At 37.4% G+C, this 19,428-nt stretch overlaps 1 protein-coding gene across 1 annotated transcript; it reads right to left on the bottom strand.

The window, feature by feature from the left end:
• Window positions 1-659: 659 nt before the first annotated feature.
• LOC128230631 (ligand of Numb protein X 2-like) lies at window positions 660-17,203 on the bottom strand. Its single transcript, XM_052943072.1, has 13 exons — window positions 17,154-17,203; window positions 14,584-14,676; window positions 10,927-11,042; window positions 9,961-10,145; window positions 8,586-8,712; window positions 8,006-8,072; window positions 6,827-6,857; window positions 4,530-4,646; window positions 3,903-4,070; window positions 2,900-3,022; window positions 1,637-1,824; window positions 1,146-1,307; window positions 660-795 (listed from the first exon to the last, which is right to left on the bottom strand). Exons 1-13 carry the CDS (start codon window positions 17,201-17,203, stop codon window positions 660-662), a joined length of 1,563 nt encoding a protein of 520 aa, XP_052799032.1.
• Window positions 17,204-19,428: the final 2,225 nt, after the last annotated feature.

The raw sequence follows: 19,428 nt of genomic DNA, 5'->3' as shown, positions 1-19,428 counted from the left end.
ATGGTTCCCAGTATTACTCGTGGGTCTCTGATATCACACAACGGTCCTCAGACAGGGCACTTCACGTCGTCCCCAGTATTACTCGACTTTCACTCATCACACGACAGTCATCAGACAGGACACTTTATGGTCCCTAGTATACCTCGACGGCCTCGGTTATCACAAGACATTCATCAGACGAAAGGACACTTTATGGTTCCTAGTATTACTCGACGGTCTCTTATATCACACGACAGTCCTCAGACAGGGCACTTCACGGTCCCCGGTATTACTCGACTTTCACTAATATCACACGACGGTCCCCAGAAAGGCCACTACACTGTACCGGTTACTGATATTACACGACGCACCTTACATCATGGTCGTCGATAGTATTCGACGCTCTCTTTAATCCCATGGTCGCCCTTAGACAATGCAAAACACGACGGTTTAATATATATTTCGACGATCCAAGATTTCAAACGAATGTCCTCGGAGAGGGCATTAAATGTTTCCGGATATAACTTCGCTGTCCATGATATCACACGATCATTACAAGTGGAGGCGACATGGTCCCTGATGCAGTATTATTATAACCAGCTTGGCGATGGCATGGTCGATGATACAACACGTTCTCCGATGCAGTATGAAATCCTGTTTGTAACACGAAGATCCTGATGTTACACGACGGTTCCCGGCCAGGATACCACACGGAGGGAGACGGCGCATGTTGCCTGTTTGAGGATGCTGACGGCCTTGCTGTGGGCGACGTGCTCCAGGCTGACGTCGTTCACACTCTGGATCTGGTCCCCGCACCTAGACAGCAACATATATGAAAACGGTGCACGGACAAAATCGCCCAACCTTACCACCAACACCACCCAAATCACGGTATACGTCTCAAACTCTCACCCTAGAGGAGTGGGTTCGAACCCAAGCAGGGGAACTCTTCCATGACCTCTCAAGATGGACTCCGAAACCGAGCTTAGCATAAACAAAATTTTAGTTTATTTTAATATTTGTGCTTGTAATATGTCCAGCTGGATATATACAGCACTTCTATTAAACCAGTATTAGTATTCAATTACTAAATTTTATATGATTAAAAATTGTAACAATTTCTTAAACCTGCGGTCAAGTTCAGAATCAACCATTATCGTCCATACTTAAGTCTGCCGTCGTTGAAAGCGGGTGTGTCGGCGACCAAGGACTTGACATAGACGGGTAAAGGCCCTTGTGGACAGTCGGCCCCGCCAACCACCGAGAATCCCAGACTGCCTCCCGCCGAGCCCCGTAGGAGCGTCACTGTCCTCACCGTCTTGCAAGCACTGCCGTAAAATGTAAAAAGTGAACGTCAATTCGGCTTAACACTGCATGACAATGTTCATTAGATGCACGTGCAATACAAGTAATACCAAAGGCAAGTGTAAAGATTCGTCTGTTGTTTGCAGACAAAATTTGTACCAATTTCATTTGAATATCATGAACAGTTTCTAAGATACGGCCAAGTTATTTTCGTAGTCGATAAGTACAATTTATTGTGTAAGAATATACACAGATAATGGATTTCATGGGCTACTTTTTCATCTAATGATCTTTAAATTAGGTTTTTATAAAAGAGAAATTAATGAATACGTGTTAACAATCGTTATCTTACTTTGGTAGTTGTTGCCAGAAAAGCCAGCTAGGTACGAAGTTCCCGGAGCCGATACAGGTCTCAGGTGCCTCGACAATTCTCAAGGTCACGACTTTTGAGCTCGTGCTGACCTTGATCCGGGCCACAGCCTCCGTATGGGTGAACCCCAGCAGGCTGGCCCCGTTCACGGCCAGCAAAACATCGCCTCTCTGAAACAACACACAAAACCATGACAACATGGGCGTGAACGCACGTATATAGTAGTATTCTTTATCGAACTTGACTGCATTTTGAAAATAGCTGTTGATTGGCCCAATATCTCGGTACTGGGGCCGGTTCAATCAAGACCTTAAACGATGAAAGTCGTAATTTGAAATAAAAATATGGTCAGATTTTTAATAGTGCCAGATAGATTATATCGATTAATGTCTTGCCATTTGTGACGTTCATACATATTTTAGATTATATCGATCAATGTCTTGCCATTTGTGACGTTCATACATATTTCAGATTATATCGATCAATGTCTTGCCATTTGTGACGTTTATACATATTTCAGATTAGATCGATCAATGTCTTGCCATTTGTGACGTTCAAACATATTTCAGATTGTATCGATCAATGTCTTGCCATTTGTGACGTTCATACATATTTCAGATTATATCGATCAATGTCTTGCCATTTGTGACGTTCATACATATTTCAGATTAGATCGATCAATGTCTTGCCATTTGTGACGTTCATATATATTTCAGATTAGATCGATCAATGTCTTGCCATTTGTGACGTTCATACATATTTCAGATTAGATCGATCAATGTCTTGCCATTTGTGACGTTCATACATATTTCAGATTATATCGATCAATGTCTTGCCATTTGTGACGTTCATACATATTTCAGATTATATCGATCAATGTCTTGCCATTTGTGACGTTCATACATATTTCAGATTATATCGATCAATGTCTTGCCATTTGTGACGTTCATACATATTTCAGATTATATCGATCAATGTCTTGCCATTTGTGACGTTCATATATATTTCAGATTGTATCGATCAATGTCTTGCCATTTGTGACGTTCATACATATTTAAGATTATTTGTTGAAGTTATGACTACTTTTTTAATATATAAACGACTCACTGAGTAGTACCGGTCAGAAAATGTGTGAGTTAAATGCGCCGGTTAGCAATCTGCTTGTTTTCTTGCTTCATCAAACACTATGTTTACGGGATCTTGTTATTTGTTGGTGTAAACATAATTCCATTGTATTCATCGTACCTGCACTTGTTCTGACTTAGCGAGGCATCCATGGGGGTTAATGTTGGTGACGTAGATGGGCGTGTCCCCCCGGGGGCTGGCTGCCCCGCCCGCTATACTGATACCCAGCGACTCGTTCAACTCCTGACAAGAAACAATACACGACAAGTAGTGAGATAATGTATCGTATTGTGTTGGATTACAAAATTCACTAAATTAAATCACATTCATCACAAATCGATTTGTAAAAATTCTGACCATCTAATGAACATGTCGTAAGCTCACGATTTTAATTTAAATACTAAGCCAGTGTAAGGAATGCAATTATATTATTTTCATATAAATTAACATATAATATTTTAAGCCAAAGTTTCTGTTTTAAAATATATCTCGTTTCAACCAATGATAATTGATACGATCATTTATAAGATGGCCACATTTTTTTTTTAAATTTGTACAGTCAAATAGGGGCTGTCCTGTTAGCGCAGTGAAAAGTGCTTCTCACATAGGCGACCCGGGCTCAATTTCCCATCTGGGTCACCAAGCCGAACAAGTGGGTTTTCTTTGGGTTCTTCAGTTCCCCCAACAACATAAGACCACACAGTAAATATTATAAAAAATAAAGCAGAGCGCAGCATAGTGAACGCCAATGCTCGTCTGTTTGCTGTTGTTTAATTTCCGTCTAAACAGGGGGAACATCTTAGAATTTTTAATCCAGAGTAACATAATTGTATTGCCACTGGCATCATGTTTCTTTGAACAACTTAAACGGATTTTGCACAACAACGTCACCGACGACGATATGACAATATATCGGCCTTTTTGGGGGGCTAAAATAGGCATTCTGAGGTATTCTTATTATTTATTCTTGTTTATTTCTATAACACCATACACAGTACGGAGAAGTTTGGATAGGTAGACACAGTCTGGCATCGCTTTTATTATTTAACACCGTTTTTCAAAAGAGTGGTACCTTTGGAGCAAATGTGTTTTATGTGTATTGCCCATTCTAAATAAACGTTACCTTGTGTAAAGTTATGTGAATTTCCGGAGACTTCCGGCAGATGGGCCATACGGCGGCAGCCATTTCAGCGTCCAGGCTCCCTAGGGCGGCCGGCCGGCACCAGCCCAGATCCGGCGTCCGCGGGCGGCTTTTCCGCGATACCACGAACTGAACCTTATAAGGACTCGCCTGAAACATAAATGTGCAAATGTGTCAGTGCACACATGAAACGACAATGCGCACATGTGTCAGTGTTCACGTGAAACGACAATGCATAACTTAATCAGTTGAAAACAATTGATTGCTGTCTTTAAGTTCTTAATTCAGGTAAACAATTTTTTTTTTTTAATTTTCAAATCTATTAATGTTTATTAGGGCTTAGTGAAACTACAAATCATAAAGGTAAGCTCGTGCCGAGGTCAACACGCCCTGTTTGGGCTTAAAATACTTGTACCAGTAAACTACATATTTTGCCGTTTCCTTCACAACAGGCGTTTCCGGTGGGGGCCGGTTGCACGGTTGAGGATAACCATCAAGTTATATTTAGCCTAATTAATCCCTTTTGCTAGAAACCGGCATTAGCCTAGTCATGTATCCGGCATACAACACGTATGCCGATTTTGTAAAGATGATGGTGACTACCAATACTTGAATGATAGCCGCCGCGTGTTCCTGGCTGCTGAAGGCAACGTCTACGCCATTTATCTCCAGAACGCGGTCGTCGACCCGGAGCCCACCCTCCAACACTGCGAACCCATTTGGAACCTAAAACAACAGTAACACTGCTAAAGCATTGGGCATCGAAAACAAAAGTAACACTGCTAAACCATTGGGCACCTAAAACAATAGTAACACGGTTAAACCTTTGGGCTAATAAAACAAGAGTAAAACTACTTAACCATCAGGCTACTAAATCAATAGTTACTCTGCTTAACCATTGGGCAACTAAATCAATAGTTACTCTGCTTAACCACTGGGCAACTAAATCAATAGTTACCCTGCTTAACCATCAGGCTACTAAATCAATAGTTACTCTGCTCAACCACTGGACAACTAAATCAATAGTAACTCTGCTTAACCACTGGGCAACTAAATCAATAGTTACTCTGCTTAACCATTGGGCAACTAAATCAATAGTTACTCTGCTTAACCACTGGGCAACTAAATCTATAGTTACTCTGCTTAACCATCAGGCTACTAAATCAATAGTTACTCTGCTTAACCACTGGACAACTAAATCAATAGTAACTCTGCTTAACCACTGAGCAACTAAATCAATAGGTACTCTGCTTAACCACCGGGCAACTAAATCATTAGTTACTCTGCTTAACCATCAGGCTACTAAATCAATAGTTACTCTGCTTAATCACTGGGCAACTAAATCAATAGTAACTCTGCATAACTATTGGGCAACTAAATCAATAGTTACTCTGCTTAACCATTGGACAACTAAATAAATAGTTACTCTGCTTAACCACTGGGCAACTAAATCAATAGTTACTCAGCTTAATCATTGGGCAACTAAATCAATAGTTACTCTGCTTAACCATTGGGCAACTAAAACAAAAGTTACTCTGCTTAACCATTCTGCACATCGCCATGTTCGGATTTAACCGTGCACAATTTTGAACGCAAAATTATACACGCGTTATTCGCTTTTGATTGTATATTATTTTTAACTCCTTATTCTGATGATTTAACCGTGAAATCATTTTAACCGTGCAATATTTTATGCCTTTTTTTGGAATTAACCATGCAGAACGCTAAAGCCATATTTTTGATTAACCGTGCGCTATTTTAATTGCACTATTCGGATTTAAAGATGCACTATTTTAATTGCCTTGTTCCGATTAAACGGTGCAATATTTATAGAATAATACATGGTTGACCATGGCTTTTGGTTGATAATTGCCTCAGTGGAAGGAATAATTGCCCGAGGTATGTTTAGTCATCCGGTACGGTTTCAGGTAGTACTCGTTACTGAAACACGGAAGGTGTCATTATTGGTAAAACTAATTTCACTATTATTGCACCGATAGTTCCATTTTAACCCCTTTAAAGCTTTTAATAATGTTTAAATATTTGGCTACCAAGTATACGGCGGCCATTTTATTTTCGTGAAAATTACGTCAGTGTGCACGTTTTCGTCTTCGTCAGGCAATTATGCCATAATCACCCTGACGTGCCGTGATAATCTCACGGGCGGAGACGATAATCATTATTGCGGAAACGAATTTCTATAGTAAAATGTTTCTATTTATAGTAACATGAGTATAATAACGCCTTATTCGGATTTAACTGTGCAATATTTTAAACGCCTTATTCGAATTTAACCCTGAAATATTTTGAACGCATCATTGGGATGTAACCATTTTATGTTTTAAACGTCTTATTCGGTTTTAACCGTGCTGCACTATAAACGCTTTATGTGGATTTAACTGTGCAATTTGTTAACGCCTTAATCTGATTAAACTGAGCAACATTTTAAATGTGTTATCCGGATTTAATAGTGCAATATTATAATCACCTTATCTGGATTTGACCGTGAAATTATTTAAACGCCTTATTCGGATTCAACCGTGCAATATTTTAATCACCTTGTCTGGATTTGACCGTGAAATTATTTAAACGCCTTATTCTGATTTAACCATGCAAAATTTTAAACGCCTAATTCGAATTTAACCGTGCACTATTTTTATGCCTTATTCGGAGTTAACCGTGCTATTTTTTTAACGCCTTATTCGGAAACATTGTAACATTTTAATGCCTGTAACATAAAGTGGATAAGGTAGATACTAAGTTACTGATACCCTTACGTATTAGGGTATAGGGTTCAAAATAGCAATTGTTTGCGCCTATGTACATACGCTAGTGGTCGCAAGTTTTGAAGACGAAACACACAATCAGTATATTTTATACTAAAACAGTAAAATAAACTCACTTACTAAATTTAGAATATATACACCGGGAGCATGTCTGGAAATAGAACGTTATACAATTTAGAACAGGACATGGAATACACTTTACTATATTCATAGAATCTTTAGAGCATTAATGTGTAGACATTACGCTAGCTTTATTTGCAATCTGGGCCCTGTTTCAATAGCGAGTTTTGTCATAAATTGAAATTACCTCAGTTTCATGTAATCATTATTTTGCTACATTATTGTGCGAATGGATCTTCACTGTGTATTCAAATTGCACACTAAGTCAGAGAATTGACAAACAAATCCCATATCACCATGTATGAGGTTCCTACAAATTTTAGATGTTTGTTTCTACGGTACTGGTTATTGTTTTTGGACCAAAAATTGTTTTTTCCCAGTTATGCATCTGAAAAAACCTTATAGCTTGTATCTTTATTTTCCTCTATGATATTGTAGAAAAAAAATACAAAAATAGTACAAAAAGTATTTTGGTTTAAGTGCGCCGGAAAAATCAAGAAAAAAACTAAAAAAACCTAGACGCCTTCACCACTAGGCCAGCAGGATATTGATTCTTAACTGTTAAAGAATCCATTAATAACAAAACGTGACAATGTCAATCAACCAATCACGCAACAACAAAGCCGTAATTAAGTGTCCATTAGCGTCATCAACGCTAATGAAAATTTTGGCCTTCAAAGACGATATTTGAGCAAATATCAACAATTGCTGAAGTGTTCCAGCTTTAAGTATCATATATTTATATATTTAACCCTCCTTACGATATGCCACAAATCTTTTCGTCATACAAAAAGTGTATTCTACAAAAAAAACATGAGCGAGTCTTTTTTAAGCCTTTATTGAAACAGGGCCCAAACAAAATAAATGAGGGTTTGAACCCACAACAGGAATATTATAAGAATTACAAGTATTTGAGTATAATGTAACACCAAATAGAAAGTTTAAATGTCCACCTGTATTATCCGGCCACTCCAAATTCCTCCCGTGCGTTTTTACTATATAAAGTACATGCATTAAGCGGCCAATTGTTTAACGCGGCTGCGGTCCTTAATCTTTAATCCCATGAAAACATATATACACTAATTAATGGCCACTTATCCCATATTAGTGACACTTAATATAATAACATACATACATACATACATACATACATACATACATAAATATGTCTCGTTTCACCTTTTCCCAACCAACTTTATTCCAAGATGCTTGCCCTTTGTCTTTGTTAGGGATATTTTTAATATTTCTGAAAAGAAACAAATGTGCTTTCATTTCAATTACTCATAAACATTACGTCTTAAATAACTTTTGCAATTTGATACAGATATATTAAGCCTCTGATCACAGATGATAAAACGGTAACCATGGAACATAATTGACGAAAGAAGAAACTATGGAAAAAATGTGAATTTTAATGCTGATCTTGACCATGCAAGTTTAAAGCTGAAGCTTAAGCTGCATAAACAGCCCGTCTTCCTCAAAAGCATTTACAATTCTTGTCACAAGGGCGTGATTAAAACCGATATAAAGTCTATTCCGTTCGAGATCTACGCCTTCTTTGGATCATTTTAAAGAGACAATCTCTACAAGGACGGTTTATTTGTTTATAATAACGAACTAAATAATGAACTTTTAGCAACGTAGAAAAAGCAGAATACATGTACAATAACGTTTTTCATGGTTACGAACAGGAATTTATACTTAACTTATTATCTGCATTAACTAAACAACTAAACCAGTATAAGTGGGCATTGCGTACCTTCCTTTTCAATAGGTCTCTCATCGTCCGCCTCTCTGTACACAGTGAGAGTACAGACTTGTGAGTACTGACCGAGTATCGCCCTGGCCTGGTAGTGACTCGCCTGGCTTAGGTCCTCTCCGTTCACCTGCAGGACAAAGAGGTAGTTAAATGATATATACTTCCGGTAAATCCGAAAAAGGAAGTCAAACGCATACACAATGCGCGTGCTCTGTTCTATGTGTGACTGCTTTTCGCACCTGCAGTTTCTTTATATCTTTCCCTTAATAACACTGCAGACTTAATGTTTGATACCTATATCTTATTAGTATCCTATTTCCACTATCCACCAGTATGCTATGTTTTCTGCCCCGTTCTGCCTTCTCCGGCATCCTGAAGCTAACCTAAAAATAGTGTGTCCCTTTCCACTGACACTCTCACACTGATACATTCAATATTCCGCAACCCACTTCCAGTATGTCCCTTGTTTCCAGTATTCTTAATTTACATCCTGAATTCCGCCCATAAATCCGATTTTCTTTCCCTTCGTTCCGTTGATCTGTCCCTTGCATCTAGTTTTTTATCCTTACATATAGTGTTCTCTTAGCTTTTGTAATCATCCGTTACTTTCAGTTTTCTGCTCCTTAAAATCAAGTATTTTGGCCGATTTCTTAATTCTTCAGTCTTTTTGTCCCTTACTTCCAGGGTTTTGTCCAGTATACACAGTATTCTCCTTTACCTGCAATATTATGCTCCCTTTTCCACATAATATCCACATATTCTGCATCTGAGCTCGACAATTTTAAGTCTCTTACATTCAGTATTAAGCCTCCTACTGTATTCTGGCCCTTTACCTACATTAGGTATGGTGCATCATTCCAAAATTCAGATCCCTTAACGCAAGTATTCTGTTTCTTAACTTCCTGTTATCCATACTTTCAATATCCTACTCCTTTTTGGCCTACAATTTAATTATGTAGCCCCTTAGTACAACCCTTGCCTTATTCCGAGATTTCTGCCTAAAACCTCCAGTATTCTGCCCTTTAACTTAGGTATTTTTCCCAATACTGCCAGTATTCTCCCCCTTTTCTTCAATATTCTGCCCAATAACATTCCGAACTCAAGTAGTCTGCTCCTTTTCTCTAGTACTATAAGACTTACCTCCAATATTTTGCCCCTTTTCTACAGTCGCCTTATCCAATTAATTGCCCATAATATCCAGTAAACTGGCCCATACCTCAAATACCCGAAGTACACTGCCCTCTTACCAACGGTATTCGACCAAACGACAAAAAGTATTCTGCCTTCTTACCTCCGATATTCTGCCTGTTTCCCCGAGAACTATGTCCCTGACCTCCGATATTCTGCCCCTCTCATCCAGTTATCTGTCCCTTACCTCCAATATTTGGTCACCCGGTTGCAGTCTGCCGTCTCTGGACACAGCGCCGTCTGGGAATACTTCCTGCACAACCACACACACCAGCGGAGTGTCACACCCTCCAACTATTGAGATCCCGAGATCAATCTGATCTCGCCCAATCTCTATAGTTGTAACTTCTCCCTTTATCACGGGGTTTTTGCCTGAAAGTATGAACATAAAACTTGCTAAAAATCTAACCACTTAACACAGATATTTGTATGAAAGTCATGTAAATGATACGCAGGTATTATCAGCGCAGATTTGGTCATTTTTTGTCTTTTTGATGTCGATGTGTGCGTATTAAATTTTATGCATTAAAACGCAAATAGTATAATAACAAATGAAAGCGTTGAGGCACTAAAAGTCAAATAAAAAGTTACCCCAAACTGTAACCGTTAAGTGTCTGTCATTACATGTAAATTGTTGAGTATTTTTGATATAAATAAGCTAGTTTGATAAAAGTAAGTGATACACCTATATGTACTAGAAATATGAACATTGCTTGCATCTCGCAAGTGTATAGCTAGTGTAAATTTATTTAAATGAAACCCGATATTGGCTGAGCACGTTTTGAATAAAGTAAGACATATTATTTTAGTCAACGCATTCCATTTTATGCGTACAATTGTCTATAATTATCTATTTCCCCGGGTTCTTCATCGAGGTTCATTTCAAATTCACAAATATGTTACAATCTTATGAACGTATTTAAATAAAGTGTTGTTTGTTTTTTTAAAATGCACTATTGTAAACCGCATAGCACCAAAAATCCCAAATTGTATCCCGGCGCATTAATTATTTTAACATGTCATTTCAAAAAGTAGATCTGACGATACCTGATTTCGAATTGCGGGACTAAAGAATATAGGCTTGCGGCCTATAGCAAATAATAAGACGTTGTTTTCTTTAATAAAAAAGTTGGCATTATTCACCATGATATACCTGCGTTCTGCTCCCGGTAAGCGCATTCCCAGAGGTGAGCCTGCAAGCCACTGCGCGGCCCCCGGAACGTGCAGCCCAGCCCCGCCCTGATACACCGCGTCACAGTGCCCCGACATCTGACAATGTGAGACAAGTTACATATGCGTATAGCTATTTGTACAAGTGACTAAACAATGTTTTTTTTCTTTCTTTTAAAGGAGCACAATAAAGGTTGACGCAGAAAGAAGAAAACATTTATAAAGGCTAATATATTTTGCATACTGGATATAGACACAGTGGCGTGAAAAAAGTGTAGTGGTAGGACATTAAAGTACGCATGTTTCTTCAGATTTACATCAATCGTATATGGATTCTTCAAGAAGACGCAAAATGAGAAATGGAACAGGGTTGTTATTGATGTATATTTTGATTCGTATTATGTTCGTACTTGGTAGAATTGAAAATGAGGAGTTAGGAGATTATGTACATCTGAAGACCAAATGCATACATATATGTCACGTGTCACAAAATTTTACAGGTCATTATAATACTAAAGGAAATAGCAGGAGTTTATTCCCGTCACACCACTGTGACCATGTGAAGGTATTAACAACCTTCTAAAACATGCCTTGATGACGTAGCACGTGAAAACAGTTCACAGAAACATAAACGTACTTGTAGCATTTTACAAGCTCTCGTTATATAGATAGTTTTCTGAGTTATGTGAAGTTAGCTAGACATTCGATATTAAACATTTAAAAGATAAATGGCGTGCACGACATTAGACATTCGAAAATGAATGATTAATTTTTGAATGTCCAATGTCGTATTACCACGACATTTATTTTTTGAATGTCCAATGTCCAACGTCGTGCCACCATTAATGTCCAAAATAACATGCTAAATAACCCACTTAATGCAATCGGGATTTTAGAGACTGAATGAATTTCATTTTTGCGCACAGATGTAAGATACTTGCCCAGGGATAGCAATATTAGATAAACATATAAAGAGCTGATTTTTCAGCCTTTTCTACCCTGTGCGTAGGGGTGATTTAGGCGTTCGTTTTTATCGGAAGATTTCTAAATGAATAATTCGCAATACGTCGGACGATCCAATAGCGTAAACACTAAAACTATCATTCAACGTGTCGTGTTAAATGGCTCGCAACAGGACACAAAAAAAGGAATAAATCGTCTCACCAGACACTAAAGTTCTAAACCTCTGCCTTCAATTGCAATAAAGTGGCAATTACCTCTTCTGTTACCTCACTATAATTATCGGTGTGTATTTAATAATGCAGCGATTTCCGGTCTGTAATATTTGAAATTTCATTTGTCTTTTAAGATTTATTTCCAGTTGTAAATTGGAAACAAAATGCAAGACTCATCCTAAAATGCGCCATTATTAAAGTATTCAATGCGCTTGTTCGAAACAAGAGCGCCGCAGAGCAAAAGCTGTTGCTGTCGTTGTTTATGTTGTTGTTCTTCTTTTTGGTTGACAAAGGAGCATAGCTCGACAATAATTAAATTAAAGACAGAGCTATTCGCCTTGCTTTACATGTGTTTATTGTCTCTGACAAGATGTATTACAAGTTTTACGGTCAAGGTCAAGGTTTTTGCGTTATACGTCAAAGTTCAGCGCCTTGCAATATATGAGCATTTTGTCACTGGCAAAATGTGCAACATTTTCATTCGAATATCTCGAATGAGGTTTGAGTTATGACCAATGTCAAAACAAATTACAAGACCCCACTGCCGACGACGAATCAAGGCTATGACGATACCTCGACTTTTTTCTTTGAAAACAGACGAGCTAAAAATCCTTTATATGTCTTTATATCCTAGTATTTGATGTAATCAGCTCAGTCCTTTTTTGCGGACTAATTCCAGTCCTTTATTGAGTTACACCGCTTCAAATCTCTTCAAATCCTCTCAACCAATCGGTACATTAAAACTCGAATGTTTTTGTCAGGAAAAATGTATCTCCTCAAACAACCCACTGAAGTCTACTCCAAGTTAGGTACCTGGTCGTATTGTCGGATTCGTTATTACATTATTCTTTATTGCATTGAACAGTGAACATTTACCATGTTTTTGTAACAGATTTACGTAATTGTTTTCATACCCATGAAATACTTTAAATCCATATATATACCATTTCTATACATGTCTGAGGTTATAATCAACTATAAATAGTATTAACATCTTTCTGTAAAATAAGGGAGACACAGTTTATCATAAATAAGAAGCTGCTGTCTCCGAGAGTTCAAACAAATATCACAACATCAATATCGCAGCCAGAAAATAAAGTAAAAGTAAAACTTTAGTATTTTAATGCATTATGAGACCTTTTGAAAGTAATTTTTCATAAAATAAGCCATTTAGTATTTTCACATTTTTCTATGAAATGATTTGAAAGCAAAATATTGCTGCCAAAATAAAGGTTAAACTTTCTACGTCAGGAAAATATTGAAATGTACTGTAATTCATCTTGACAGTCCATATGAAATAAACACTTCAATTTAAAGGAATAGGGCAATTAAGTGAGGCAATATCTGAACAAGATTGTTCAAGCATTATAGATATCATATCAGTAAGTATTGTTTGCCTGACACTAATATTAATTACTAATGCTTATTATGAAGCACTATTGCAGCATTGAAATAAGATCGAACCCAGTTGACTCGAACTCGCTTGGCTCGAGCTCCTTTTGGCAGGAACTAAATGCAAGCGTTCCCGCTTTGCTCGAATTTTCCGAGGCTCGAGGTATTTTCGCCAGTCCCTTGGAGTTCGAGCCAACAGGGTCCGACTGTAGGGTAAAATTGAAATGATGACATCATGCATGCAGTTTTTGTCGTTAATTAGCTATAAAAGGTAAGCCAATGGTAGAAAATAATGGCTCCTTGGCGCTTATCAATTTTAGAGCAATGCGGTTGAATATATTTTTTATTTACTTAAGGGAAGCCCGCAGCTAATTAAACCAGTATATATATATCATTGTAGGAAACAGAGACTGATGAAATGGTCTGGGGTATCAATAATGCAACGGGCGGGTTTTATGATGGTGGTCTGGTTTTTCAAAATTAAATTCCACTAGCTTATGTTCGAATCATCTAATTACTATTTGATACCATACACAGTGAGTCGTCCGTCTCATCAAAGACCCCGACAGCTAGACAATATATGTTAGACAAATTAGGTAGTAATAATGACCAAACATGTGTATGCCCTATTCTTCGTGACACAAAAAGGTTTGAATCAAGAGTTAATGAGACGAAGAGCTAGCAACAGGAAAATCTTTGACGTTATATGGGATAGTTATGTATTATGTTTCATTAAGGATGCGAAATCGTAAGGAATTGAGAAACAAACTCTTCGTAGAATTTCGTTATATTAATTGCTGTCATACATGCAAACCTTATAGCCTAAGAGTCGTTTTTCCTAACTCAGGCCTATATGAAAATGTATGTGTTCTTCTTCGTTACCCGAACTAAGCAAAATCCGTTAGTTTATACAGTTTTCCATTTAATTTCAATATTATATACACTGTAACACAAATCAAAGAAGATATAAAACCCAATGTTCTAAAACACTTATTTCGTAGGTGTTATATGGTTTCAACATGAAGATGTAACCCGAAAATTACTATTACTCCGCCTATAATGAGTGTGTCTACCTGTGTGCAAGATGGGCCTCGAGATCAACACGCGGCAGAACCTCATCGCAATGGTCAGTGTTGGGGCACACAATAAGCAGTTTGTCCAGCAGCCTAGAATATAGAAAACAATTCAATCTAAGCAGCGTCATGCGTACACAGATATGAGCAAACACCGTGTCTTTGCAGCTGTCAACATACTAAAGTATGAAAAAATGCCGTGTTTTGGTAGCGTTCAGCGTATTGATGTATAAAATGCGCCGTGTCCTTGCAGCAGTCCGCGTACTTAAATATGCAAATAATCGTGACATTGCAGCGTTCAGCATACTGCAATAAGTAAAATATCGAGTCTTCGCAGGCTTCAGCCTACTACAATAAAGAAAACACCGTGTTCCACCAGGATTTAGTGTATTAAAATGCAGAAAGAAAACAGAGAGTCCTCGCAGAGATGAGAGTATAGAAATATAAGAAAACACCGTCTCCTCTTTCAGAAAACACTATGACCTTGCGGCGGTTAGCGTTTTGAGATATAAGAAAACTCCGTGTCCTCGCAGCGTTCAGCGTACTGAAATATGCATAATATCGTGTCAATCCAACCTTTAGCATACAACAATATGAACACCAGCGTGTTCTCGCATTCGCCAGCCTACTATAATGAAGAAAGAACTGTGTCCCACCATCGGTTAGCTAACTAAAATTTAAGAAAACACCGTGTCCTCGCAGCGTTTAGCTAACCAAAATTTTAGAAAACACCGTTTTTTCGCAGCGGTAAGCTAACAAAATTTAAGAAAACACCGTGCCCTCGCAGCGGTTAGCGTATATAGATATAATAAAACACCATGTCCTACCAGCGGCTAGCGTACTTAAATATAAGGAACACCATGTCCTTGCAGCGGTCAGCGTGCTGAAATGTAAGAAAACACCATGTCATACCAGCGGTCAGCTTACTTAAATATAAGAAAAACACCATGTACTTGCAGCGGTCAGCGTGCTGAAATGTAAGAAAACACCGTGTCCTACCAGCAGCTAGCGTACTTAAATATAATAAAACACCATGTACTTGCAGCGTTCAGCGTGCTGAAATGTAAGAAAACACCATGTACTACCAGCGGTTAGCTTACTTAACTATAAGAAAACACCATGTCCTCGCAGCGGTTAGCGTGCTGAAATGTAAGAAAACGTCATGTCCTTGCAGCGGTCAGCGTATTGAAATAGAAGAAAACGCCGTGTTATCGGAGCGGTAAGCGTGCTGAAATTTTAGAAAACAACATGTCCTCGCAGCGGTAAGCGTTCTGAAATATAAGAAAACACCATGTCCTCGCAGCGGTAAGCGTATTAAAATAGAAGATAACACCGTCTTATCGGAGCGGTATGCGTGCTGAAGTATAAGAAAACACCATGTCCTCGCAGCGGTTCGCCTGCTGAAATGTAAGAAAACACCATGTCATCGCAGCGGTCAGCATGCTGAAATGTAAGAAAACACCGTGTCCTCGCAGCGGTAAGCGTACTAAAATAGAAGAAAATACCGTGTCCTCGCAGCGGTAAGCGTACTAAAATAGAAGAAAACACCGTGTTATCGGAGCGGTTATCGTACTGACTTATGAGAAAACACATAATCCTTACATTGTTCAGCGTACTGAAATATTCGAAAACACTATGTCAATACAGCGTTCAACCTACATAGATATTAGAAAAACCGTGCCCTTACAGCGTTCAGCGAAATAAAATAAAATTAAACAACGTCGATGCCATCTTATTCTCAATGATCATAAATAAATATATATCAAAACAAAGTAAACTCATAACAAAACATGATTGCCTCAGTTGTGGTTACAGCGCCATGCACGCACTGAAATAACATTATTATTATGTGAATCAAGTTATAACATGCCAAACTAAAGTATGTTGAATAAGGAACGTTCTAACATAATTGTTATCAATAACAATAGAAAAACAAACAACATTATGACAAGCGTACTTAAATTACAATGAATTCAGTCTCCCACAAAAATAGCATACTCTAGAAACGCAATAAGTAAAAGCCTTGATTTTGGTCTTACAAAATATGAGGCATTTGTCCCATTGCACAAAACTCCATAACTATCACACACAGTGGTCGCTTGTTATTTTTGTCATTTCTTATCCGCCACAGTCGAGACTCTTGCATAGACATGAAAAAAAAAACGGAAAGTCATCTGCATAGTTTGTTTCATTATTTGTATCCAAACACTCTAAAATTCTGTTTTTCTTGCTAAATTGTTATATACAGTGTTCAGTGTGTATGGTATTATTACCTACACTATTGAAGGAAACTTTTATTATTTCGACATTTTTTATGTATCCCATGTGACATAGTCTGCCAAAGTCATAGCCTCGTCATCAATGAAAATCATCAATAATAACTTGCATAGAATTTATCGCTGAAACTGAGCTACTGGCTATAATTCAAATATATTATATTTTCAACGATGTCATGGACTCATACTAATTAACATATCCTAGTTGCGCATTTATAGTGAGTTCACGAACAGTTATTAAAAAAATGGTATGCAGTGTTGAGTGCTGTCTTTCCAGAACTGTCAAGTGCTCACCTGGAGGGGCAGAGGACGAGGTCCTGCAGGCCGTCTTCCACTCTATCCATCCCGCCAAGCCACCGGCGCAAGACAGCAGCATGCAACACCAACCACCATCAAGAACAACTAAAAATACGCCTTTGAGATAGATACATGGAAAGCTATAATGACATTTACACTTTCCTGTTGTTTTTATTGTTCCCTTTCATTATCTTGATTCACCAGCGTAAGAACGTCTTTTGTTTTTTATGCATGCTGACTTAGTATTCTGTAACAATTTGGTTCCTGAATTTTCAAATATAGTTACTTAAATGTTTGTACGATACACATGATTTTAATATGATGGCACAAATTTCTGCTACATGACGCATCAAACATTCCACACTATTCTCCTTTTTATTTCATTTGAGCCGGATAAATATCACCACATTGACGTTAATGTTGAAATTAAAGGCTTTCCCCAGCAAGTCTTTATTTGTTAGCCAATATCGCCACCAGTATCATTATTAGAGGCTCTGTTGAACGGCTCTCATGTCCGATATCAGCATTTCCCACACGCAGAGAATGTCTTGGAAATGTCCTGCTTTAAAATAATCTTATTATGTGTAACATGCAAAAGCTTGGCTTCCTGTATCGTTAATGGGTATTCTGCATGTGGTTCTTTTACTTTTGTCTGTGACCCGAGTGAAACCATGTTTCGCATGTTATTTTTAATTGAATCAACACGAACTGGTTGTAAATGAAATTCCATGAAAAATGAAATGAAAATATTTATTACTGTCATGACCTAATAGCAGTTATTTTTGTGTGTTAAACACTTTCCTTCATTGATTTAAAACAAACAATGTCTTTATTGTTCTCTATCCGTGTTTGTTTGAGACACCTAAACACTATTATAAGTTTTGATTTAACAATGATGTGTACAATGCAACTTAATGGATTTATCAATACCGTGTAATAATAGATAACATTTATAGACCATAGCTAATCATAACATAAATTTGAACCCAAAATACAAACATCGTGCATCTGTGCCCGTAAATGTTTAATAATATATTTCCATAGGCATCTGAAATGTCAAACACTTCGCTTGTGAGCCGCATCTTACTAGTCAGAGATGTATTCGGAACCACAGATCAATTGATTATTACACTTAAAGCACATATAGCAGCGACATGTGATTCGTCTTGTCAATATTTATCAATGAAGAAACGTTTTATTAGCAAACAATACAGACAAGCGTTGATTGATCAGTCTTGATGATATTGCTGGAAGATTTCTTTCTTCAAATTATTTGTTCCCAGTTTTAGTACAATGATGCTTTTTATTATGAAACTCTATGATCACACAGTTTTAAACCTTTTAAAGCAGACTGTGTCTGAAGCTTTTGGTTTCTAACGATGACTGCATCGTATCTTTGAAAAGTATTTGCATTAATTAGGTTCTTTGAATTGTTTCCCTCCGTCTGCAGATAGAATTGGGATCTCTAATCATTGAAGTACTTGGGGTTTACCTTTTCGTTTTTTATTATTATTTGTTTTATTGATAAGTTTTCTCAAGTTAATGCATACTTTGATAAGATTTATCTTTTGCGTTTTATCTTTATTAAGAATTGTTGGGATAAGTATTTATGCACTGTGTTGTTTGTAGAGTGGAGTGCTGTTCTATGTTTCTTGTTTGTGAATTTGTGTTTTATGTCTTTGGCGTTGCCCATTGCCACTAAACCGGGTTTATGTTTAAACTTTTTGCTACTGATCATGTTTCTGTAGCTTTTTGCATATATATTGTTACCATGACTCAATTGTACAAACAATGAGATACGACAATAACAATGCAATAATGATATCATGTTTGTGCTATCGAGAAAAAAGCCAATACGCTTGTTTCCTTTTTATCCAGCTCCGACTAATGGCAAGATGTTGTTAAGGATGTCCATAATTACATTGTCCATCAATTGAGCCAGATTCTCATATTTTAAAAGTTTCCCTGCTTCTCTTCTTCTTCAGCTTTTTTCTTTGTTTTGTTACAATATTCAGATCGATGTGTTTTAATTTCAGATGAAATATTTCCATAAAACACTGTATTTAAAGGAAGCTGCAATTCTGTTTTGTTCTGATCAGATTGTTTTGAACGGATGATGAATCTAAACTTAAAACTGGAAGAACTCAAATTCCATCGCAAAATTAGAAAATCATGGGTAATTTAAAGTTTCATAATTGTTCATGAGTATTAATGAAGACGGAGTAGTTAGTCGCCAATTTTTTAAAATAATTATTTGGCGTTTGCAAGTTAA

The sequence above is a fragment of the Mya arenaria genome, chromosome 4 (genome assembly GCF_026914265.1).
Source record: "Mya arenaria isolate MELC-2E11 chromosome 4, ASM2691426v1".
NCBI lineage: Eukaryota > Metazoa > Mollusca > Bivalvia > Myida > Myidae > Mya > Mya arenaria.
The sequence above is the reverse complement of the archived record's forward strand: the minus strand, read 5'-3'. Positions and strand labels throughout refer to the sequence as shown.

Excerpts from the sequence above, each read along its gene's own strand:
- LOC128230631 (XM_052943072.1), bottom strand. The coding sequence starts at position 17,203 with ATGGATAGAGTGGAAGACGGCCTGCAGGACCTCGTCCTCTGCCCCTCC. Across the intron at positions 8,713-9,960 it reads CGGGTGACCAAATATTGGAG|GTGAACGGAGAGGACCTAAG; the intron begins GTAAGGGACAGA and ends TTTGTCCTGCAG. Across the intron at positions 796-1,145 it reads TTCAACGACGGCAGACTTAA|GTGCGGGGACCAGATCCAGA; the intron begins GTATGGACGATA and ends GTTGCTGTCTAG.